The following is a 25,801-nucleotide window of genomic DNA, read 5'->3' on the forward strand; positions in this document are numbered from 1 at the left end:
CTGCTCATTCAATGTTATGGCTGCTTCTGGTCAGACTGAATAGCCGACTAAATAGATGCATTTCCTTTTGGAAATGTTTGCTTTTCAAAATGTATCACAATTTATCAACTTAATGAAAATGTTCAAAAACATTTCTTTTTAAGAAGATGCTCCAATGGAAATATAAGAATGGTTTTGAAAAACTGGGTGGGTCAAGTTGTCTGAATACTAACATTGAAATGAACGGAACTATTGTCTTGCATTGCTTTCAAGGTCACTATCAGTGTTTGTTTAACTCTGGTGGAACCCTCGCCTGTGGTTCCAAATACAACCACTGGTGGGAGCAGTTGAGGTAGTATAACCTGCTCCAAATGTATCTTTATTACATTGTACATTTAAAGCCAAACTAGGGACAAGAGTTGAACATGAACAACTATACATTCTCTGTGCAGCACATCAATGTCATGCTCTGTATTGGAACATTGTTCATCTTTACATCATCCCTATCAAAATATTTCTTGTGACTTGACCTCCTCTGACCTTAATAGTCATGCTTCTTGTGTTCCAGAACACACACACGCATGCACACAGTGGCAAAAAAACCTTTCTGGCCCTGCCTGGCCGAGATAATAATGGATGTAAAATGAAGCAATATTCAGTGTGAACACTGAGTGAATTAATGTATTCTTTATATACCATTTTCATCATTTATTAACAAGTAATCATTATATTTACCAACCATTATCTTTCATTTGATTATTTACCAATAATTTCTGGTAAAATTTCCAATTTGACATATGATACACAACTGAAATCACCTACCCAAAAGATTGGGATGCCCGACTGGTATAAAACAAGGTAGAAATCATTAATACATTTTGAATTTTAATTAAGCCTCTGATATAATTACATATCAACCTTTATGGTAAACTCTAGTTTCATCAAGGGAAAAGGGTATGTTCCTACAAATTTAAATGGCCACACATCTAGAGTTGGATGTAAAAGCGGAATGATAAACCATCCCAAAGTATCTAGCAGGTCATGAGCAAAAGTTTCTTGTAGGAAAACAATAGCAATATCATTAAACTAACTTAGCTTTACCTTAAGGTCTTTTAAATCAAATGACTATTTTTATAATAATTACACACCCCACACATTCTCACTTGCACCAAATTAACTTTGTTTGTTTATTAATAATTATACGGAAGAATTTAGAAAGACTAAGGTAGTGACTTTCAACTTCAGGCATCGGCTTCCCTGATTGGCCAACCCAACCCATTGGCTTCACGGATTGGCCGACCTTTGTGTCACGTTTGTGCAGAGTGCCGTGCACAGAACTCCATTCTTTTCAGGGCAATGCACGAAACATTTGTATCTGTCTGTCAGCCTCCCATTTATGCCCATGTAAAGGCATCAACACAACATCAGCAGTTCATGACGAAATTAGGGATCCCCAAATCTCCCCGTACCAATTGTTAGTGGGTACCGCACTGGGTACTCTGTCAACAGGTACAACGGGGACTCCGACAACAAGTACAACAGGTATTGCATAAATGGGTGGGGCATGCATGCCCAACTTGCATTGTTCCCGACTTGCATCGTTCAGGATTAGGCCAGTGCTCATTTACAATAACCCCTTGATTGTAATGTCTAACGGGTACTGCACTGGGTACTCCTCTAACAGAGAGCACTCTCTCTCTGTTGACAACAGGTACAATGGGTAATGCATGAATGCATTCCCAACTTGCATCGTTCCCGACACACATTGTTCCCGACTTGCGTGGTCCCAGAAGTAGTTACTTAAGTTTTGATCGTGAGACCTACAGTTCAAGGCTTAAAGGGGAAAACGTGAAGCGGCCTCTTATAGCCCCACCATGAGCCCGGTTTTACAAATTTGGGGTAGACGTTCTTCCTGGGCCTACCTCGTTTGGGTTTACTATCAAATGCAGGGCTAGATTGAGCAGGATCTCTAAAGGTCTGGTACTTGACAGGAGTATCAAGCACAGTGAGGATTTGTGGAGGGAAGAATACCTTACTGCAATTTGCTCGAGTTATACCCTTACCATTTACCACCCGTATCCCATTATCAGAGCCAAATAAGGCCAGTTTTACAGTTGTGTCAACAACAAGTTCAAAGCCAGCTTTATCAGGTGTATCACCTGGTGACAGTCGTTTATCAGAAGACTCATCCCTCAGATGGAAACCTGTAGGCGTTTGTCCCCCTTCTAGTCGAGCAATGCTTGACCAATACGAGTGGCCCACTGATGACGTATTTGGTAGGGAAATGCTTTTTGGTTCTGCATTGGAAAAGTGACACATCTCTTTGTAATTTTTAAGGTTAATTATTTCTCTGACATCAGTGCAACCATCATCCATTGTCTCCCTGCAATACTCTTCCATAGCAGACTTGATCTTGTCCTCAAGTGTATTGCTATCAGTCTCGCTATTATTGGCCATTTCACATAATTCATTCACCACAGAGACACTGAACAGCTTTTCTGGCTGAACAGCAGACTTTTCACTTTTTGCTTGATAACTGCATCCTTGTTTATCTGGAGGCAAAACGTGGATCTTTAATGAGGGAAATGGGTCACTGGAGTCCTTCGATGTTTCAACAGAACAGCCCTTTTGAATAAAAACGTCTTCCTTCTCAGCAGTTTCATAATCAGATTCCAATTCGGACTGCTTATCCCTCTCATGTGCGCAGCTCAAAGACTGAGGGAAGCCAAATTCTTTGTCAATGTCATCTAACTTTTCATTGATATTCCGCCATGATGAGGTGTACGTCACCTCGGTATGGACATAATCATGGTCGAGAACTTGGTAGTCTTCCTTCATTTTACCCCAGGAACAAAGAACGTGTGAGAGAATGACAGTGTCAGACGTTGTCAGATGTTTGCTGCAGAATTCAGTAACCTCATCCATGAAATGTTGGCCATTGTATCTCCTGAGCTCATTCTTCAACTCTGCAATGCTACCGCCCCAGTAGAGGCTTACTAATTCACTTATAACGTCAGTCGCTGGGACATCTTCAGATTGCTTTAGGGCTTTGCTTTGATGTTCGATCCACATCCTGAGTTCGTCAACTGTCCAGTTCATTGTTCGAACTAAGGACAATGCAGGAACCTTAGCAGCTGAATTTTCATGCATCTCACTGTTATTTCCCCCAATTCGGCTGACTGACACTTCATTGGTCACTGCCCTCACTTGCATATATTGAGGAGGATTATTTGGATGGCCAGCTGTCAGCCTCCCAGCATCGTGTTGTGAGGTATTTCCAACTTGAGGGTGGTTGCTGTCCACATGTACTTCCTTAGACTTCCTTCTAGCTTTGTGGTAGCTTGATGAAGGACCACGTCTGAAAGAGAAAGAGAAATACAATAAGACTGCTTTTTTAGGTCAGTTGAGCTTGTAAATCTGCTATTTTTGTTAATACAAATGTGCCTTGAGATTTTGACTTGCCCAGTGGTGTCTGTTCCTTTCATCAATTTCCCTAACTTTAAAGTCCCACATTGCCAAACTGAAACCCAGCAATTAAGGAGCAGTTCATCCAAAAAAAAATCTTATTTTCTATCAATTACACACCCCATGAAGCCTTGAATTCATGGAGATTTTTTTGTTTTTGTCGCATTCCGAGCCAATAATTTGCTGACATACCGTGTGTATTTCCAGTAGGAGACACAAAGAGTCTCCTTTGTGTCTCCTACCAGATACATTAGCCGGTAGGAGACTGTAATCAAATTATTGGCTTAGGAATGAGACAAAAAAAAAAGAAATCCATGAATCCATTTGAATTCATTCTTATATATTTCGCTTTCAGACAAGCGCATGTGAACAAGTGCTTGTCTGAGCTTGAACAAGGCCCGACAAACAATAGTTCCTGTGTTCCTCTTTTACCCTCTTTGGAGCTGTATGTTATAGTCAGGCTGTATAAAACAGCGAGGGTTCAGACGGGGGTCAAAATAGATTTGCAAAGTGCGGTTAGTTACATGGTTTATGGCTAGACAGCTTCCTCTTATTTATCAGACCGGAAAAGCACCTAGGGCAAAGGGTCAGTAAAGATTTTAATAATATGTCATAGTCTCTATCTTATGTGCTTCAGCATAAGATAATACAGTATCTTAGCATTCCAGGGTTTGTCATAGCCAGCATAAGAGCTCATCATGTAGGTAGGCAACTGAGAATGGGATGTGGTGTTTAAATGTGCCCAGGCAAGATACATACTTGAGTGTATCTTGAACATTAACTCGGTTACACCGTTATGATATAAATGCTGGTTGTTTTTGCATAGCTGAAGCTAGTTTCGGACGAGGACTGTCATTTACATTCCTTTGCCTAGCCGTTCCTATGGTAACCTCTATCCTCCCTCGCTGTGTCTATCATGTCAGGCTGACATTTCTGCAGTTGCCGTCTACCAGAGAGTCTCTCTCCCTTTACCGCAGGGAGAAGATAACACATACTTTATCCCATTAAGACCTGGAACGCATCTGTGTCACTTTTTCATTTGAGCTAAAAAGCATTATTTTACACTTTGGCTATTCAAAAATAGCAGATATACAAGCTTGTAGATCTGCTATTTTTGAAAAATCGTGAAAATGTGTGCAAATCATTGAATATTTTTAAAGCAAACATTAACTCAAATCTTTGCTTCTGGGGGTCCCTGGAACAACATATTTTGAGAGGCCAAATTCATATCATTTTGGGGGCCCTTGACATGAAAGTTTGAAAACCACTGATGTAGAAACATACGTTTTTCAGAAAACCTATTTAGAAGACATTTTGCAGAATCCGAACCTCAGGCCTCAATGGTTTAAGTAGAGACGAAGGAAAAACAAATAACGCACATCCTCCGTTCTTTGGTGCTGAGCTTTAACTGTGAGAACAGTGATAATGAGACAAAGATAGGGCTCGCAACTCACTTTTGTGCTCCAGGTTTTATTCAAACAAAACAGCTGATAAGTTAAGTAGAGATGAATCCACAGAGCGCTGCGGTGTCAGACTCCTGCTGCGGTGTGCATTCTGACACCGCAGTTATGACTGCGCCAGGGGAGCGCTCTGTGGATTCGTCTATAAAAAAGGAGGGTCACACACCATTTCTTTGCCAACTTACTGAGCTACAATGAGCTGCATTGAACCACTCTGCAGTGTATTGTGCACTTGGGTTAAATAAATACGTAAGTTACAGTACTCTCCAAAGTTTGTTCCCCAGGCAGCAATAATACAACAACAAAAAAAATACACCCCAGGAACCACTGGTCTACACTGTGTGGTTGTGTACACTAGAGTTCTCAACGGGCCTGAACTTTTAGGCCTGAAAACCCGAAACGGTGTCATAATGTGCTTAATGTCCTCAAAGTCTTGCATCCAACAAGCTTTGAACTGAGCAGATTGGACCTTCCGTTCCAGAGATAATTGCCAAAACATCTTGAAAACGGCCACTTTCGCAGATTTTTTCGATTGAGTTTTGGCCATTGCCGCCCGTTTTTCTTTAATAACACAGACTAGGAAGGTCGGACGGCGACAAACTATACCAGAGTAAAGTTCACTTTGAGCTGCATCCAACACATCCACTACCATTTCCGTCAGCCGCTAGGGGCATTTGAAATGTCATTTTTTGGGGGTAGGCTCGGCCCGACTAATTAGCATAGATTTTGGGCCCGGCTCGGCCCGAAAACGTCGGGTTCGGGCAGAATTTGAGAACTCTAGAGTACACATAGTTATTGTCTAGCTTTGAAACCCTGTGCTGTTAGTCACTCACCCCACACTGAAGGACTGTCCCATCTCCTGCCGCTGTGAGCGCTTCTTCTGCTTGGGCGTGACCATGTGCAGCTTCTTGTCCGTGATGGCGGTTCCCCTGTGCCTCTTGGGCTTGAACGTGTGGTCGGGGTACTTCTCCACAAGGATCTTCCTGACTCTCTCCGCCTCCTCGAACCACGGCTGCCTCTCCTGGTCGGTCATGGATTTCCAGCGAGACCCTGGTAGGAAAAGACAGAATTTTATTCTTGGTTTAGTTTGGTTCAGTTTGTATTTAGTTTGGTTCAGTTTGTATTTAGTTTGGTTCAGTTTGTATTTAGTTTAGTTTCTCCAGTTTGGTGCATGGTGTATCTCTCAGATTGCTGGTTGCGCTTCCTCCGGTAAAAAGGTGTACCGGTACTCATTATTTTCCCTCCCTGTAACCACATAAATGATTCATTGACCAGGGATCCTCAGGGATCTATCCATACCCCCCCTACTATTCTCCCTCTACACAAAATCTCTTCGCCAAAAATACCACTGTAATAATAATAATAACATTGAATACCTCTCAAATAAATAAAAAAAAACTGACAAGAGTTCTTGATGAATAATTCCTCAATTAAAAATCTTTTATTTATTCAAATGTTCTGCTAAACTTCTCGTTTTGATACGTTTCACCAAGGAATCCATGTGTTCCTGCGAACAAAAGAGCACAGCTTTGTCAAAGCTCTGAATTAGATATGTGGACCCCCTGGGGTGACATGATGTGGCTAAATGGTTAGCGATGTGTACCACATGTGTTCTAATGCCTGACAGCGAGTCCCTGGTTCGATTCCCAGCCGGTCCATTTGCTGCATGTCACTCCCCTACACTTCTTCCATGTCCGATCTCTCTACACTGTACAGAAAAAGCCCTCAAAATAACTAAACAAACAAGAGTGAAATGTGGACCCCAGTTTCATAATAGGCCATGGTATACAGGGTTTAAGAAGTCACTGCTAAACAGTCATTTGCAGTACAAATGGTCTTCTTTAAAAGGTTCTACTTAATCTAAATTCATCAAATGGAAGTTGGTTCTCTCACCCATGTTGTGGCAAGTAACAGACACACGCTGCACACCAGGGGACTTCTGTGGGATCTTCCTCCGCTCGTTGGTGGCCCACAACATGAAGGCATTCAATGGTCTCTTGATATACCGCTCACTGTTTCCTCCCCGAGTTTCCCTGAGCACACTGTCCTGAGTGGCCTCCATTGCTTTACTCCCTAGAGGAAACAAGAGATAATGTTAATGTTTTGGCTGCGAGTTATAAAGTATCCTTGAGAAAGACACATAATAACCCCAACAGCTCCAAATGAGCAAGTCGGTGCCTTGTGCAATGTTTTCCTCCGCCGTCGCTGTGTGAATGATGTGTGTGAATGGGCAAATATATGAAATACATTAAAGCATAGTGGAGTACAAAGTTGCTATGCCTATGCTGCCTTCTTGGCCAGGGCTCAGTCGAAACGTTTTTAGCCGGTTTAAATAGAGTACAGAGTATATTCAGAGTATATACTCTATAAGAGTATATACTGGATAAGATGTCCAGTCCAGAGTAGAGACAGGCTACTTTGTGCGGCCATTTTGTGGTTCCACATGTAGAAAGCCATTCAGGCTCCAGGTGAATAATTCATGACCATAAAAGATTTGATTCTGTGTCAAAAAACGTTTTTTATATTTAATTATAATTTAATTAATTTATTAATTTATTTAATAAATACCCTTTTTTGCGGTTTTCAAATATTGTTTGACACAGAATAAAATGTTTTATGGTCATGATTCACCAGGAGCCTGGATGGCTTGGTTTCAGGCTTAACATAATTAATATAAATATTTTCAGAAGTCTATGGGGAAAAATTATGGGCTTTCTACCTGTGGAACCACACAATGGCCACCACTGCTATGCCCTATATCCAGAGTAGAGACAGGTTATCTTCATAGTACTTTCGGAGTATATACAGAGTAGCGTACCGTCCAGGTGTTCTGGTCTGGTTAGGTAGATCATTTTCACAGCATCCTCTCCAAGCTTCTTCCCCGGGTGCTGACTCATGGTCTCATCCTCTCCAAGCTTCTTCCCCAGGTGTTGACTCAGGGTCTCATAGTGGAAATGCTCCTACAGTATACGACACACAAAAAGACACGGGTCATTCACAGCAAGTTACATTGTGCTTTTTTATGTTTCGGAAGGAAACCAGTTAATCCTAGGTCTGTGTGTGTGTGTGTGTGTGTGTGGGCTAATCTCACAAACCACTGGACTGATCAATACAACATTTCTGAATATTGTCCCCACATTATTGTGAATTGTTGTGTTTTCACCTTTTGTAAATTAATAATCTCAGACCCACCATCCCACTATCAAGGAATTCTGTATCAATTAATGAGGCAAACGGAGTCAGCCACACTTCGCATTATAAGATACTGTGAAAGTCTAATACAGGGGTGGGCAACTTTGATGATGGAGAGGGTCACTATATTTCCACAATCACTCCAGAGGGGCCACATTGCATATACTGTTGTGCAGAAACCTCTTATCTCCGTATTTTAACTTGTTTTTGTAAATTAATGCCATTCTTTGTCACTCAAAAGTAGCCAAAATAGCCGATGTACAAGCTCAAAACGCGTCGCAGCGCGACATGTTTAGAGCTTGTAGATCTGCTATTTTTGCCATTTTTGAATTGGAATCCTGTTTTTCTTTTTGCTATTTTTGAATTAGAATCCTGAAAAGTTACATTTTTATTTAATTTCAAATGCATTTAGTTATACTAACTTCATGAACTTAAATACAAATACATTGGACATAAAAGACAATAGAATTTTAATACTAGTCATTAAGCTACTAATATAGACTGAAGTAATTAAAGCGGGTCATGTTTGCATGTTTGGAATTGTAAACAGCTGAAATCAATTACATGGCAGTATTCTGATTTCAACCTGCGGGACGCATTAAGTGAAGGTGGGGGCCGCATGTGCCCCCCCGGGCCTCCAGTTGCCCATGTATGGTCTAATACATGAGCTCATAGGAGAGCTCAGAGAGGAACTGAAAGAATAGAAGACAAATGTAAAATAAAGCAATGATGATGGATAGATCTGTCATGCATGTTGCATGTGTACTGTGTATGTGAGAAGGCAATACAGAAATGAACAGAACGACAGGAGGAATGAGGAAGATAGAGGCAGAATCTTTACCTGCTCTGTGTAGATCTTGTTTAAAGCAGCCAAGAAATCTTTTTGACAGTCCACACTCTCTGGGTAACTCTTGTTTAAAGCAGCCATGAAGTCTTTTTCACAGTCCACACTCTCTGAGTAACTCTTGTTTAAAACGGCCATGAAATCTTTTTCACAGTCCACACTCTCTGGGTAACTTTTGTTTAAAACAGCCAAGAAATCTTTTTGAGAGTCCATACTCTTCAACTCCAACCTGGAGATCTGCTTGGCATTGTGTTCTCTCAGTTGGTCCATCACAGTGAAGGCCTGGAAAGCAAACAAACAGCCCCACACACACACATTAGATTTTCATGCAACGACACAAATGTGTTAACTTGAATTCTTATCTATTCTCCACCAGGAACTACACCTTGACCTTTACATACATATGAACTGGAATATGTACTGGAAACAGCATTTGTTTTATTAATTGCCAGAATTTTGTTTTCAATTCCACCACAGTGAATCCAAAGCTAAACTTCCACATGTGGGGGGAATGGGCCTCATTCACCAACATTACATGGGCAATGCATAAATGGCTGAAATGTTCTCAAATGTTTAAATAAGTTACAGGAGTTCTTACTGTATGGTGTGTGTGATATGAAATGTGAGCTTACCATAATCACAGTAATCCTTTATCATATTCAAGGGCTTTTGCAGAGACATGAGACAGACTCCAGTCACTTTCAAATTAGAGCACTGCAGAAAGCAGGTGTGTGTGTCTGCATCCAGCTGACACTTGTTGACGCTCGTTAATGTTGTAGGCATCGAGGCAATTATGCTTCTGTGCTGCCAAATAGGCCAACATCTAATCTAAAAGATTAGTGAGACTCATTCAAATGACCACCAGTGAGTCCCGGGACTCACTTAGTTGAAAACCTAACAACATCGCTGTATTATATTAGATTTATTAGATATTATATTGATATTATAGCTATTTTATTTTATTAGATATGGGATGTTGTTACCTGGCAATTAGTTGACTTTTGGTGAAAAAGCATATATCGGTATCGGTTGATATTGGTATTGGTAATTAGGAGTTGGCCAATATCGGGGAAAAAGTCAATATCGAACGTCCCTAATTTTTGGATATTAAAAACATACCAAAAAACTAAAATGTACTTGTGACCCATAGAATTTGGTCTGTGACTCAAAAATGCACCCCGACCCATTATTTGGGTATACATTACATACATAATACAACTGAGATGGGTTGATGAGTTTTGGGACTTACCGCATCCTTGGCTGTGAAAGCCCCCTCCATCTGCTGCCTCATATCCTCTGTCTCCTGCAGTGTGTCATGGACCTTCTGAGTCTCTGACTCCATCTGACCACACTGAGCAGAGGCAATATACAAGTCATTTATACCCACCGTAATGTCTGCAAAGGATGGGGACAAAGGCTAACACAAGCACTAATAGTAGTCCTGAATAGTAGTCAGAATATTTGGAATTGTTGTTATACTCTTCCCCTTGAGTAAACAGTGAAGCAGAGAGAGAAGGGTGCAGGTTTCTTTTTTTATTTTCTATAATGTTTTCTTCTGCCATATTTTCCCACCCCCCTTTATAACATATTACCACCATCAACCTCAGGTTGAAAAAGCCCTTATCTCTGAGCTCGGTAGAATCTGCACATGGCTCGCTGATAACAAACTATCGCTACACCTAGGTCAAACTAAAAACATTCTTATTGTGTCCAAAATTAACCCCAGTAAGGCCACCGACTTTACGATCAGAGTGGGTGTCAATGTATCACAAGGAAAGAAGAGATTACCTATCTGGGTTGTATTTTAGATAACAACCTTTCCGGTGATAAAAATGGAACATAAGAAATCAAGAAAGTCAACCAAAGAATACGATTTTTGGGAGGATCTCCTCATTGGTCAGTAGGAATGCTCTAGCACACTAGCTTGAGCACTCATCCATCAGTCATTTTGATTATGCATGCACCTCATGGTACTCAAGCACCTCAAAGGCACAAAACTACAGACCTCTCAAAACAAACTACTACTAGACCTCTGTACTTTTTGCAAACTGTTAATTAAGTATTCAATCAATCAATCAAAGATGTGACATCATTAATTTGTCCCTACCTGTGTGACAAGGCTTTCGTCGTCCTCACTGACCACATCCCCCATATGTTTCTTGTTGGCAGGAGCTGCATCTGTGTCAGATTTTGTAGTCTTGCGGCACTAAAACAAACGATATACACAGACATAACTATTTTATAGTGTCCTTTCCAACATGCAATGTTGTAAACGTAAGAAACATAAATTCAATTGTCATGCATATCCCTCAAACGACTCTGCTTGCATGGTCCAGGATAACAATTTATTTATATGGCACATTTCATTGAAAAATATATACTTTTACAGTTAAAACTTGTGATGAGCATGTGTTAAAATGTTGTACTTTATTTTACTGTAATTTTAAGATTTAAATCAATCATCTAGTTTAAATTGAACAACGAAAAATCTACAAGCTTGCAACACATCACGCTGCAACACGTTGCGTTGTGAGCTTGTAGATCTCCTTTTGTCAAACTTTTTTACATAGGGCTTAAGTTATTCATGACGTATTTTTGTACGTTTGGGTACAGGGGGAGACACCAAAATTATTGTTTTGGGTCACAGCTGAAAAAGTTTGGTTACCCCTGCAGTAGATGATGACTAACCTCATAGACCGGCCTCCAAATTCCTCGTGCTTTTTTCAGCTTGAGAGCCAAAAGAGAAAATTGGCGTCTCCCCGGGACCTAATCATACAAAGACATATTATGAACTAGAAATAGTGCTCCTCGGAGCACGGGTCTCCGCCAGGTCAGGTAGGTTATTGTGGGACAGAAATCTGCCTTTAACACATCCTATCTGATAGTTCAGGTAGGCACGGAAGTCAGGAGGTGTACGCTCAGCCTTACAACCCCCCTCCCCCCTCATTCTCTTTCGCTAAGTTAATACATACACATACACCCTCAACAGTCAGACAGTCTCTCCACGTTCAACTCACTCGTCTCCCTTCATTCTCGATCACTAACAAGCTAACACATACGCCCTCAATGTATTGATTGATTGATTGAATACTTTATTTAGAAAGACATGGTAAAAGTACATGGAAGTACAATTCACAATACAAGATCCTCTAAACTGGATCGCTCATAGAAGCACAGGCTTATTTAAAATGAGATCCCTGTGCACTCAAATCGTGATGACATTTAAGAAGACATACAAATATACACTACTATGCAGAACGTCATACAATCAGCTTACAGGTTACTGGTATGAAAAACAAGAAATATGTACAATAGACAGTTTTAGGAGGAGGGGAGAGGGGGGGGGGGTAGGTTAAGACTTTGACAGGGGCCAATTTGGAATTGCAGCCTCCTGAAGGTGATTTTTGAAAGTGAGTAGGGTTTTACACTCCTTTACTCCTTTGAGTAGGGCATTCCACATTTTGTTGAATAGCATGAGAAAGAGTTCATTCCCTTGTTTGTGCCAAATCTGGGTTGAACATGATCAGTGGAGCTGCCTCTGGTGTTATGATTGTGGACTTCATTTACGTTTTGGAAGTATTTTGACAAATACAGGGGGATCCCAATGTTGTGTCGAATCTTGTAGACCAGGCCCATAGCAAGTCTAGTCTTCAACCCTGAGCCATCCAACCCTAGCAAAGTGAGCAGGGGTTAGATGGGTTGTATGATTGAGGCCAAGAAGTAGCCTTACCAGTTTGTTTTGAATGGTAATGGTTCATTTACTGTAGGTGGTCTTTTTAAGCAGATACTGTTCACTCTTCATGCTCAGCATTGGTCACAGCTCTGTTCCTGCAGCTGTCTCTTATCAAACACCCTCCACCTCCCCAGCCTCCTCCTCTGCCATCGAAGTTAAATGTATGATTCTGTGGATTTTATGATGTTATATCTGTGTATCTTTACTCAAGCCTATGAAGGGCTCAATATTTAAATGTTTGTTTCTGTGGAATGACTTTTTCTGTGTATTGTATGTTAATCTGTATATAATTCATGCCATTGAAGGGTCCAATGTGAATGCAATAACTCTGTATCTTATGCTCTGCTTCGGGGCGGTTAGTGATCTCAGATTCTGTGTCAGATTCATCCTTGCGCTGATAATCTGTAGTATCAACAGGAGCAGAGTCACACCGCAAAACGTAATTGTAGTAAATGGTTAATGGTTAATCCTAAAGTGCCTAACTGACACTCATTAGCTAATGTCAGCATGCTAGCTACCTTTGCGATGACCTTTGTGATGGCGGCGGCTCGCCTCTGTTGCTGCTGCTTGACTTTGATGGTGTGTCCCGAGCGGTAATTGAAGCCCGCCAGGTCCACGTCGTTGTCAAGGTGACGCAACATTTCTTGCTTGCTTCTGCACTTCTTCCCTGACGGACTGAATGGACAAACAGACAAATCAATGAATAAACAAATGTACCAACAGATTCATCAATAAATAAACTAATATGGCAATACATGAATGAATAAATACATAAATAAATAAATGTACCAATAAACTAATTAATCAATAAATAAATAAATATACCAATAAGCTAATAGATTTCCTTACTAATACTAAGAAAAGTGGAGCATATCACTGCAGTTCTTAAATCCTTACACTCTGTAACTGTAACTGTAACAGTATCTGTTATTTTTATTGTATAATTGTGTTTCCTTTCCTTGACGTTGTGTGTAAAGCACATTGAACATTGTTGTTGTTGAAATGTGCTATACAAATAAAACTGCCTCGCCTTGCCTATTCAAGCCGACGGCACTTTTGGAACTCGCCGTCTCTCCAATATTTATTGTCGCTGGAACACTCCAGTGTTGTTATGACTATGTCTGAATGGATCCATTAGCGTTGCTGTCGGGGGGAAACCTCATTTGCCAATTCAAAAGAAAAAATTGCCGATCTACAAGCTCAAAACGCGTCACGTCGAACGCTATTTTTTCTACTTTTGTGTGACACTGTAGTACAGGGGTCTTCAACAGATCATTGTGAGATAGGAACTTAGTTTTTTTACATTTGAACTTGAACCCTATCATCCCTATTCTAAGGACAACTTTAGCCGAAAATAGCCGATCTACAAGCTCACAACGCCTCGCGCTGCGAGGCGTTGTGAGCTTGTAGATCGGCTATTTTTGGCAAAGAGAAGGGGAGAAAGAGCAGACTAAGTACAGAGTGAAAGTTTACTAAGTATTGACGGTTTAAGTGGTTATAAATGTCTGAAAATACACATTAACATGAATCCAACGTCTATAAAAAAAAACTGTAATCTGCAACACAATTTTATGCACTACATAGTGGGGGTCATTGCTTCATCTCTCTCTCAGAGAGGGGGTATTTGGGCTGAAAACGTTGAAGACCCCTGCTGCAGTATGATGCAGTAGGCCACTAAAAAGTTGATAGAGGTTTCTGCTCGACAGCAACGAATTAGGCACATGGTTTGAACAATGTGTATGTGTGCAGTATACCTGTAATAGTACACATCACAATGTGTATGCGTGCAGTATACCTGTAATAGTACACATCACAATGTGTATGCGTGCAGTATACCTGATATAGTACACATCACTCTTTCCACTGCTGGCTCCAGACTTCCGGATGACCACTTCCCTCAGCCAGCCTGGCGGCAGCGCGGGACAGGGACTCGGTTCACTCGTCATTCTTTTAACAAGAAGAATTCCAAGAAAATGTTATCCAAGTTATTCCAATCCCATCTACTGTAGGAAGAGTCCAAAGAAAAGCACAAGTCCAGCTGGGTTGTCTGAGAGAGAGAGAGAGAGAGAGAGAGAGAGAGAGAGAGAGAGAGAGAGAGAGAGAGAGAGAGAGAGAGAGAGAGAGAGAGAGAGAGAGAGAGAAGATTAAATGGATAAATAAAAAGATCTAAATCTGTAGAATCAACCTGCAGAGAGGTACCAGTCGAAGTCAACTTTGTCAAACTAGCCAGGTTTTTGCCACGCTTGTGGCGGACGACCCGAACTAGGTTAATTGATAATTGATCGATGAGAAGATCGTCTTTCACATGTTTTATTGTGAGCCTTTTGCAAAGGTGCTCAAACGCACAGAGTCAGGGATAAGCACTAGACTAGAATGAACAAAGAACTAGTTCATAGTCCTGAGGCCTCTCCCAGCTCCAACTGGGTGAGGTCCTAATATCATATAATCTTATGCAAGCAGACAGACTGTGTAGGAGGACATGCTCATACCTGCCAACACCTTAATCCCGCGGCTTTGCTGCTGTATAGTGAAAATGGGTGAAACGCTTCCCAAGAAGAAATATATAGCCTACACTTCCTAAATTTCAGTCCGGTTGGTGCGAGACCTTCCCTTTTCTAACCCTTTTAATTCTTCTTTTGTATGCATCCTGCTGTGAACATTCAGCGAAAATATGCCAATCTACAAGCCCACAACACGTCGCAATGAAACGTGTTGTGAGCCTGTAGATCCGCTATTTTCGGCAAAGAGATTTGGTGGAGAGGGAAATACTAGAGGACCTAGTATAGAGCCCTGGGGGACCCTGGTCAACTAAGTATATAGGGTTTAAAGTCATACTGTGTAACATTCATTTTCAGAAGTCTTTCTGGCGACGTCCCAGTCATTACAGCGTTTGTCTATATCAGTGGTTCTCAACCTTTTCAGGTTGTGACCCCCCAAAATAATCCTATTTGAACTGGGGATCCCCAAAATAATCCTATTTGAACTGGGGATCCCCAAAATAATCCTATTTGAACTGGGGATCCCCAAAATAATCATATTTGAACTGGGAACCTCCCACCCCGACAAGCACTTGGAATGTAGGAGTTGAGGCATTACATTTAGTTTGACTCGGTTCCACAGATAACTAATTGTGAAAATAGCCGATCTACAAGCTCACAACGCCTCGGCGACCCGGGGTGGAGAGGGTTGGCAGCCCAAACCACTTCTTCTGTGAGGAAGAACCCAAAAGCTACAGACGGCGGTAAAACCTGCAAGGAGGGTTTAAAAATCCATCATGGCAGAATGAGATGTTCGTGCCCCAGCAGCAACGACGACACAACGCACAGAAGAACGCCCACTTCTGGTCCGACGAAGGAGGAGCCAGGCCCGGAGGCAACCCACAGTGCCTAGAGCCTCCGAGTGTCGCCAACACCTGTTGCTAACATCTCACCTGCCACCCTAAACCCCCAAGACACAGTGGGGGCAGTAACATGCCACTTGGACACAGGCCAGGGTCTGATCAGCCTCGGTCGGGTCGCCTGGAGGAGGGTGTCTGTTGCAAGACCCGAAACACCCAGTGACTTCAGGAAACAACACAGATGATGTGTCAAGTTTGTGCATCGGTAGATGTTTTATTAACATCCAAAGGGGGAAAAGGGGGGAAAAAACTATTTCACGTTTTGACTGCATTCTAAATCCTTGAAAACACTAAAGACTAAAACTAAATATAAAACCAAAGCTAGTTAATTCCCAACTATACCTAATGAACTCTTCAACCCAAATAAACTAACCTCAGATTAAACGTTGAACTAAAATTAATATTTGTGCGTATCGCATGCATGCACGTCTGTCTGTACGTGTGGGCATGTGACAACTGCCCGCATTATTAAAATAATGTTCCCACTGTTACATAATCCCTACAAAATCCCCATTACACCCATCGAGCGACTACACTGGACGCAGGCTTTATCTGCCCAGAAGTAAAGGGAAACAGATTGGGTCTTAATGGAACCTACCACTCAAAAGGAATGCCACAGGGACCTAGCGCACAATAAGGGACATGCAACAATAGGTCATCAGAAGCTGTATTTAGCTGTAAAGTACATAAATAAATATACATTTCCGGTGCCCTCCAACATAAAGATTGTGTTTAGAGAAGTATATATATATATATATATATATATATATATATATATATATATATATATATATATATATATATATATGTTTGGAATGGTTGAAAATCTACCAGAAGATTGTGTCAAAAATTACTTTTGTTTAATTGAAAAAGTTACACAGTTAAGCTAGGTTGCAGTGCAACTAACCTAGCAGTGCAACTAACGGCTCATTGCACAAAGGGTCAGCAGGGGTACCCTAAAGGGAGTTGAGGAAGTCTATGAGGTGATCTTACATTCCATCCTAAATGAGCGATAGAATGAGGCAAGAAGAGAGCCTGTTGACTGAAGACATGGACTGGAAAAGAGGGGGCTTAGTATTCTTTCAGCTACAGTGACGTCACACGGTACATATCAATCATTCGCCATCTTGTTGTAGGTGCAAACCGGTGCATAGAAACCATAGAAACAAGGCATACAGGTGCTTCTTTCTTGGATACTTTGTGGTTATCTTGATTTATGCTTTTTTGTGTCAGCCGACTACATTTGCGGGCTCCAGCCAAGTGCGCCAGACACAAGCACTTTTTCCCCCCTACACTAAATCTCAACGTGTCACACCCCAACGCATAGTGAGCTTGTACTGTTACATCATAAGCTATTTTCTCCGAATGTTTACCCCAGGATAGGGATGCTGGGGTTCATGTTGTTAACCACTTCAACCAGTGTTAGGCAAATGGTGGCCCGTGGTCCAAAATTGGCCCGCCAGTGGTATCATCTGGCCCGGCAAATTATTTTGTAAATGATTTAAAATATCGGACAGTCTCACATACAGTATAGGTGATTCTCAAAGTGGGGTCCAGGGACCCCCAGGGGTCCTTGAGGGGCTTCCAGGGGGTCCCCATGTAAATTGGAGTTTGTAACTAAATGGACCCTTAAAAAAGGTCTAACTCTGAGAGCGTACAAATGGCATTTGTACACTCATTGTTATGAGTTATGTCTTCTGCTGCACCGGCAAGAAGGCCCCAGCCACGGCGACGCCAGCAGCAGAGTACAAGAAGACAGATGAGCCTCAGTCAGATGTGATGTTATGATTATGTTATGAGGAGATATGGGGGTCCGTGACCTAAATTTGCATGCCAAACTGGAGACACTTTTAATTAAAACGTTTGAGAAGCACTCTTATCACGCACTTTTATCCATGTTTGGAGTGAATCACAGGCATGTGTTTCATAAAGTTTCTCTCCCTATCTAAGAAGGGAGCTCAAGGTCTCTTCAGGCATACTCCCTTTTTAATAGAGATAACTGAAAAGGGAGTACGTCTGTCTATCTGCAGGTGTTTTTTTTTCAACCTAAAACGTCCTCATTCAAGAATGTAGCCTTCAAAAAATTATTATATATCTGCACCTGTGACATGTGATCACACACACACACACACACACACACACACACACACACACACACACACACACACACACACACACACACACACACACACACACACACACACACACACACACACACACACACACACACACACACACACACACACACACACACACACACACACACACACACACACACACACACACACACAGTTCTATAAGTATGCGGTTAAAACAAACAAATCTTTCTTCAGTAACGTTTATAGCAATTAATGTATTCATTATTGTATAAGACGGTCTGTCAAAGTTCCAGATCGTAAATAAACCTTTGGTTGTGTTCTGGCCTATCATCTAGTGACCTGGCCCGAGGCCAAACCTACTTATTGACCCCTGACTTAAAGGGTCACTTCACCCAAAAAAAACTTTGTTTCAATGGATTAGTCACCCCATGGAGACTTGAATTCATGGATATTTTTTGGTTTTTGTCTCATTCCTAAGACAATAATTTGATGACCAGCGGACCGGTAGGCAGCGGTTCCGGTAGGAGACACAACGAGTCGTTGTGTCTCCTACCGGAACCGCTGCCGGTCATCAAATTATTGTCTTAGGAATGAGACAAAAAACGAAAAAAATATCCATGAATTCAAGTCTCCATGGGGTGACTAATCCATTGAAACAAAGTTTTGTTTGGGTGAAGTGACCCTTTAAACCCTAGAAGATTTAGGAAACTGCCTCTGTACCTTGGACCGCTTCTTTCCGTCTACACCAAATCTGATCTACAAGCTCACACAGCACTACACTTTTTGGCTAATGTTCCCCCCAGAATATGGATGCTGGGGTTTCAGACAATGGTTAATATTCATAACCTTATTACCTACATAAGCTTGTGACACACTTTTTTTGCATCTGGATAACTCATCTTATGTATTTATTTTAGATTTTTTTTTTTTTTTTTTTGGAATTTGTATTTATCATTTATTATTTTCTATCTCACGTTCTATTGTTTATACCTAGTTTGATATCATGTATGCATGTATGTTTGTTTGTCTGGACTGTTTTATTTTGTATTTTATTGTATTCATATTTTTTTTTTTGTATTGTCTTTTTGGAAATGAAAGTAAGACCGCAATAACAATATGGGGGGAAGGATGTGGAAGGGCGGGGAGAAAAATAAATCATGTCTAACTGCTCTGACATGTCAACCTTACGTGATACTAAGTGCGTTCGGAAATACAGCACTGAGCGCACTGGCCAATACAAACTAATAGGCGAGTGTGCTCCGGTGTGCAATTTCCGAACGCACCTTCTAGAGATATTTATAATTACAAAAATATTCATAACCTCCTCAGCCAACACCCTTTGCCTTTGGCATATTTATACCATTGGTTCTCAAACTTCTTTGTGCAAAGGTAACCTAAATTGATGTATTTGGCCACGGACCCCCATCTGAAAATTATTTGTGCCAGGGACCCACAGAAGAGAAGATTAAAAAACAAATGCTAAATTATTATTCAAAACATAGCAGATGTACAAGCTCACAGCGCTGTGAGCTTGTACATCTGCTATGTTTTGAATAGCCAATGTATAAAATATGGATAAAAGGGTAAACGGGATTGTGATGCTGTATTAACAAATTTAGCTGGGGACCCCCTCAAGGACCCCTGAAAACCACTGATTTACACAACATGTTAACATCCTTTCAGCATTCCATATCAGTTTTGGAAATAGGTCTACATCTCTCTGTCCTGGCAGAACATCTTGTTATGGTGTTTTGGGTGAAAACAAAAAAGGGTCTTTGCAAAAAAGGGCAGAGTTGCACAACAATGTGCAACTCTGCTCTCATCTAAACCATTCCACTCATCTGCTATTCATATTCAACCAGTGGTTCAAAAAGTACTCACATTTTTACTTAAGTAAAAGTATCAATGCTGCAACGTAGAAATACTCTGTTACAAGTAAACCTCCGGTAATCAAAATGTACTAGTATTGGCATAAAAAAATATATGCTTAAAAAGTACCAAAAGTAAAAGTACTCATTATGCAGAATGTCCCATTTCACAAGATTTCAAATGTGTAAAATGTATACAAATCTTTTGAAAATAGCAGATCTACAAGCTCACAATGTGTCGCATCGCGACACATTGTGAGCTTGTAGATCTGCTATTTTCAAATGGCCGAAATGTATAAAGTTGAAGTGGTTAATGTATGATTTGTAATAATAATCAAAATCTGTAAAGTAACTAAAGTTGTCATATATTTATAGTGGAGTAAAAGTATAATGTTTGCCTCTGAGATGTAGTGGAGTAGAAGTAAAAGTACTGACATTTGGAAATACTCCAGTAAAGTAAAAGTACCTCAAAATTGGACTTAAGTACAGTACTTGAGTAAATATACTTTACTTTAGTTACTTTACACAACTGTATTCAACTGCTACTTCAGTTGCAATTGATAGGCTCTGAACACTTGTATAGGTATTATATAAGTACAAGTTAAACCTTGTATGAGTAGGCTAATGAATAGCCTACTGCTAATTAAACATCAGATTCATTACATATAGGCTGTAGTTTTCATAATTTTAAAGTTTGTGCAGTATTTGCCATGTCCAGGCAGGATTTTAAGTTGCATTATCCATGGATCAGAAGACGGTCATCTGTCATGACCGTCATGGTCATAGTGTGTTTGCACTTTCTCCCTTTTTGGCCCGACATCTACATAAACGTTCACATTTCAATTATAAAGTGCTTACTACATGGCCACAGATGTTACAGTACTGTAGGGGCCCTCAGAAGTACCTGTATGTTCCGTATTGTCCAATAAAACGTATTTTAATCCGAACGGTGGCCATTTTCTTCGTATTTTCTCCATGTGCTTTTAACCAAGCGACCCTATCGGTTGGGCGGTGTATTGCACGCTCATACAGCATAACTCTATGATAAAAATGGCCACCGACCAATCTACAGTATCATCTACTGTAGATTAAAATGCTTTTTATTGAACAATACGGAAGATACATGTACTTTTGAGGGCCCGTACATAATTGTAACATCCGTGGCCATGGGGTTAGCACTTTATATTTGAAAACTGAACGTTTATGTAGACGTACGAGCTAAAAAAGGGTGAAAGTGCAAACACTTTGTTGAAGTTTATCCATGACTGTCAGTCATGTATCAGGGGGGCTAAAGTTGCTTAAGGGCAGGAAAGGAGTCGCACACAGTTATAAATAGATCAGACTAATATATACCAGTAGGTATTGGTTAAAATCTTCTTAAGATCCAGGGCAGAGTACGGGCAAACGTTTAGTCCACACAGGGACGTTGGACAGTAGTGTAGACTGTATTAGGTCACATTGGTTTCCGTTTGCCTGGCAAATGTTGTGGCGTGTAGTAGAATTAGGCTCATAAAGAAATCCGATTCATAACATACCTTCTTGTTGACACGGATTTAGTTGAGAATCCCGTTAACATGTTCTGTTTATAAAAAGGTCCACGCTTAAACTTCCTGGAAGGCTGCTTCAGAAATCAGATCACGCACACGCACGCACACAGATGCACACAGATGCACACAGACACACACACGCACTGAACAAAGACAGGGGCGGTCCTAGCTCCTTCCTCCCTTCCCCCTGTATCGGCCCCTACATTCCTTGTTCTGCGTCTTGACCACATCTGGAATTATGGATCATCATATCTCTGACTGCCAGACTGTAGAGTAGATCCCTCGTGGAGACCTACATTCTATTCTACCGACACATAATAGTATAAATTGTTGTTGTTGGGTAGAAACTTAAGTAAGTTCAAAACCGTTACTTTTGAGGAAATGGAGAAGGAAAAAAAAGAACCACGTGTTCCCCTTGACTATGATGTAGCCTTTTTTTCTTTCTTTTCTTTTTTTTTTTTATCAGAGGTGGAAAGTAACTAAGTAAGTGTACGCAACTACTTTACTTAGGTTAAAGTTTGAGATATTTGTACTAACTGGAGTAAGTTTTCCAGTTTTCAGTACTTCACTCCAGAGGCAAATATTGTACTTTCACTCCACTACACTCTACAATTATATGAAAACTTTAGTTGCTAGTTACTGACTTTGAAGATTTTGATTACTATTACAAAACATACATCAACCAACTTTGGCAATTTGAAAATAGCAGATCTACAAGCTCACAACGCGTCGCTATATGAGCTTGCAGATCTGCTATTTTCAAAAGATTTGTTACACATGATAACCTGTGAAAGGGGACATTCCGCATCATTACTTTTACTTTTGGTACTTTAAGTATATTTTCATGACAATACTTTTGTACTTTTACTCAAGTACGTGATTACCGGACTTTTACTTGTAACATAGTGTTTCTACATTGCAGTATTGATACTTTTACTTAAAGGGATATTTCACTTTCAAACATGTTTGGGGTCATCTTAACGTCTACTCGGGCTTTTGTGTTTCACCCCAGACAGTTTTTAAGTTGTTTGATTCAGCATTTAGATATTATAGGCCTATTCATTTTATCAGACACGCCCCCTTCCTATACAAACCCATTGTAACTTCAAACTCCATTTTAACCATGATAGATTAATCGAAAACACCCGTCCTTGGTTCTGGTGACTGATATTGTCCTTCTGATGCGTGAGGGGGCCATCCTTTTTCGCTATAATTTGAAGAATAAATAAAATAAGAATAGATTTAGCGATTCATGTTTTCCCTGTGTTTGGAATGCGTGGGCATCACGTGGCGTGACACGGTATGTTTTGTCTATTTAGGCCACTCCCCATGGCGTGATATGGCATATTTTTACTATTTAGGCCACTCCCCTTGTGCAGCATGTGCAGAGGGCCCACCCATCATTTCGTTTCTGTTCACTAAAAAGATTAGTTCCAATGATTCGTTCACCGTTCAGAGTTTCCGGTTCGGCCTTCCGCACATTGTTTAGTCCAATGACGAAACAGGAACGTCAAAATGTTGCATTTGCTACAGCCTCGATCTCCTGGCTTTTATTTTCCTTCGCATTTTGCTCAAAAATAAGAACCTGGACCAGCCTGTTGACGTTCCTGGCATAGGAAGTGGGTGATTTCCCCAACCAACCAGAGTGCAGTGGGCGTCGCTCCAAATGGTGTGACGTCAGGGCTCTCAATGCTCCACATTGGGGAGGAGGAGGGGCGCGGGGCGGGAGTACTGGCACAGTAGGTTGTGCGTCGGTATGCCGAGTGGGAGACTGGGGTTCAATCCCAGCTCGGCACTAAGTGCTACATCTGGAGTAGTCGGCAGGGTATGGAGGAGGTTCTCCTGTGAGGGACATGAAAGACGTGCCTTGTTGAGCGTGTATCGTGTGCGGGTGTGAGGGGGTAGATGTAGTGCCCCAGACAAGACCCAGCCACAACAACACTGGCAATCGGGCTCGGCTCTATTGGCACGGTGTGTGTCGGTTTGCAAAGTGGGAGACTTGGGTTTGATTCCTACTCGTTGCGAATCACTACACTCACATTACCGGGCTTTCTACAAAGAGGAAAATGAACGACTCGAGGAACGCTAACTTTTGAGGAAGTGACCGAGTTCGTTCCCGTTCACCAAAAAGAACAAATCACTTCGAACTAATTTTGAAAGACGAATTTCAACCCAACAGTTTGAAGAATTTATGCACACAAATTTGTGGAACGCTTTTGCAAGTAGGTAACTCTGTCGGGAGAGATTATTTTAGCAAACCAGCACAACAGTTCTGGGCCGGGTTTGAATAGAAAATAGCGTGTAATATTTGTTGCTATATAATTAACAGTTTTGTATGCATGTTTGTATGTTCCTGACCTTGGATCCGAACCACAGAATGAGTATACTCCGCACTTGCATGCTGTAAAGTGCGGAGTAACAGTATAGCCTAATGCTTGTGAACGTAAAAGGGATCGTCACTACAGAAGTTTCACAATAATGAACACAATAATCCTCCAAAGAATAGGTATGTTGCCAATCATAAAATAATATTTGAAATGTACTGTTATGAGAAGGCATCTTACCTTTGACGGCTCTGAAATGAAGAAATTACACATGGGGAAGAGGCAATTAAGAAGTGACATGGGCAGTAAGGACTAGGGGCGGAGCCCATCCTGCCTGATAAGAACCAAGCAGGCACAGGAGAGATAAGGAAAGTCTATTCTCTCATGGTTTGAGACTTCTGTGATCCACTCCCCTTGAAGCCCCATTACCACTGTAGTGAGTCACACTGTGGGCTCTATCACTCATCAATGCCTGGTGGATAAAATACGTGGGAAAAACTGATTTGGGCACTTGGTGGGCTTCCGGGATCCGGGCACTTAGGCTCAGCCTGACGATGCGTCGCGGGTTCGAATCCAGACCCCGACGGCCTTTGCTGCGTGTCATTCCCCGTGTCTCTCTCCCCGTTTCCTGTCTCTCTTCACTAATACTATCCAATAAAGGCAGAAAAAGCCACTGAGCAGCTCCGCTGGAGCAGCTGGGGTACACTGTCTTGCTCTAGGGCACGTTGTTGGTGAGTTAACTCATTGACAACCAAGACAAGAGACTTGACTCCAGAGACAAGATGCAATAAGCGATAGAAAATATGTAATATATTCACTACTGATGACTCCCTGTCGACACCAAGCATACAAGTTTGATGTCAGTTGAAGAGGAAATTACACCACGAGTCAGACTTTAACGAACAGATCCCTACCCACACAGCATGTGCATGTCAGAGACTCTTACATCCTGCTCATCTCCAAATGCATGTGTTTCCACCTAAAGCCTGATTCATACTGTACTTGGTTGCACGTTGGTGTTGCATGCCGTAAATAGCAGATATACAAGCTCACAACAATTGTGAGCTTGTATATCTGCTATTTACTGAGTGAGCACAACACTGGCACGCAACTAAGTATAACTGAGGCTTAAGCAGGAAACATATTGATGGGGCGCTCCCCTCGCTGTTAAGGCAGTAGACGCTGTTCTACTGTTGGAACAGGATGTGAAACCGTTTGCGGTCGAGAAAAACACAACTACCGGTATGCTTGACTGCTATAGAAGTGCCTAGGTTGTTAAAAGGTTACAAATCGTAGCCTAATTTAAGGTCAACTAACGGGTACGAGGAGAACTCAGAATGTCTACAGGGGCCCATATACTGCGTACGTGATTCTTCCATATATTCTCAATGCACTAACTAACATGCACCTGCTGTTGCTGGGTCACGAGGTCAACAGACAGTGCAGAATTACCAGTTCAATTGTAAGACGGAATTTGCCATTTGAGTGCAAGGCAATTATAGTAGTCAAATATAAAACTTGACTACTATTATACTAAAGTATTAAAAAATATATTTGCAGAACCAACCAGACACAATAAACATCACAATAAAATAAATAATTATGCAATAATTTTGTTTTATTTTTAATAATATTTTTTGGCTTTTTCTCTCCAATTTAGTCGTTATGGCAATTGACTCCTCCTCCCCACACCCACTGCCGTTTTATCCTGACTCACCTGCCAGTGAGGAGCCCCCACCAGGATGACATAGGACCTTCGTCCCTTGACAGGGGCCCCAGTCCGTAGGAATACCTGCAGTACCTGCAAATATCACCCCCAACTTCCCTCCACAGGACATGGGCCACGGGGCCAACAACCTCTGCGGTGGTGGGCACTGGGCAGGCACTTTACCA

At 41.3% G+C, this 25,801-nt stretch overlaps 1 protein-coding gene across 4 annotated transcripts; it reads right to left on the reverse strand.

The window, feature by feature from the left end:
- Window positions 1-23: 23 nt before the first annotated feature.
- On the reverse strand, window positions 24-24,270 carry LOC308087278 (uncharacterized protein). Of its 4 annotated transcripts, XM_080431053.1 has the most exons (12): window positions 21,573-21,705; window positions 14,510-14,720; window positions 13,192-13,348; window positions 11,629-11,706; window positions 11,048-11,146; window positions 10,190-10,291; window positions 9,156-9,222; window positions 8,938-9,104; window positions 7,723-7,864; window positions 6,798-6,977; window positions 5,738-5,954; window positions 24-3,337 (listed from the first exon to the last, which is right to left on the reverse strand). In XM_080431053.1, exons 2-12 carry the CDS (start codon window positions 14,617-14,619, stop codon window positions 1,807-1,809), a joined length of 2,850 nt encoding a protein of 949 aa, XP_080287179.1. In that variant the 5' UTR covers window positions 14,620-14,720; window positions 21,573-21,705; the 3' UTR covers window positions 24-1,806. The 4 variants fall into 4 exon arrangements, with proteins under 4 accessions (XP_080287179.1, XP_080287177.1, XP_080287178.1 ...); XM_080431051.1 differs by lacking the exon at window positions 21,573-21,705 and adding an exon at window positions 24,149-24,270 and having other exon boundaries at window positions 8,938-9,222; XM_080431052.1 differs by having other exon boundaries at window positions 8,938-9,222; window positions 10,190-10,282.
- Between the last annotated feature and the right edge of the window lie 1,531 nt (window positions 24,271-25,801).

Source organism: Gymnoscopelus braueri, assembly GCF_963280865.1.
Source record: "Gymnoscopelus braueri genome assembly, chromosome: 1".
Classification (NCBI taxonomy): domain Eukaryota; kingdom Metazoa; phylum Chordata; class Actinopteri; order Myctophiformes; family Myctophidae; genus Gymnoscopelus; species Gymnoscopelus braueri.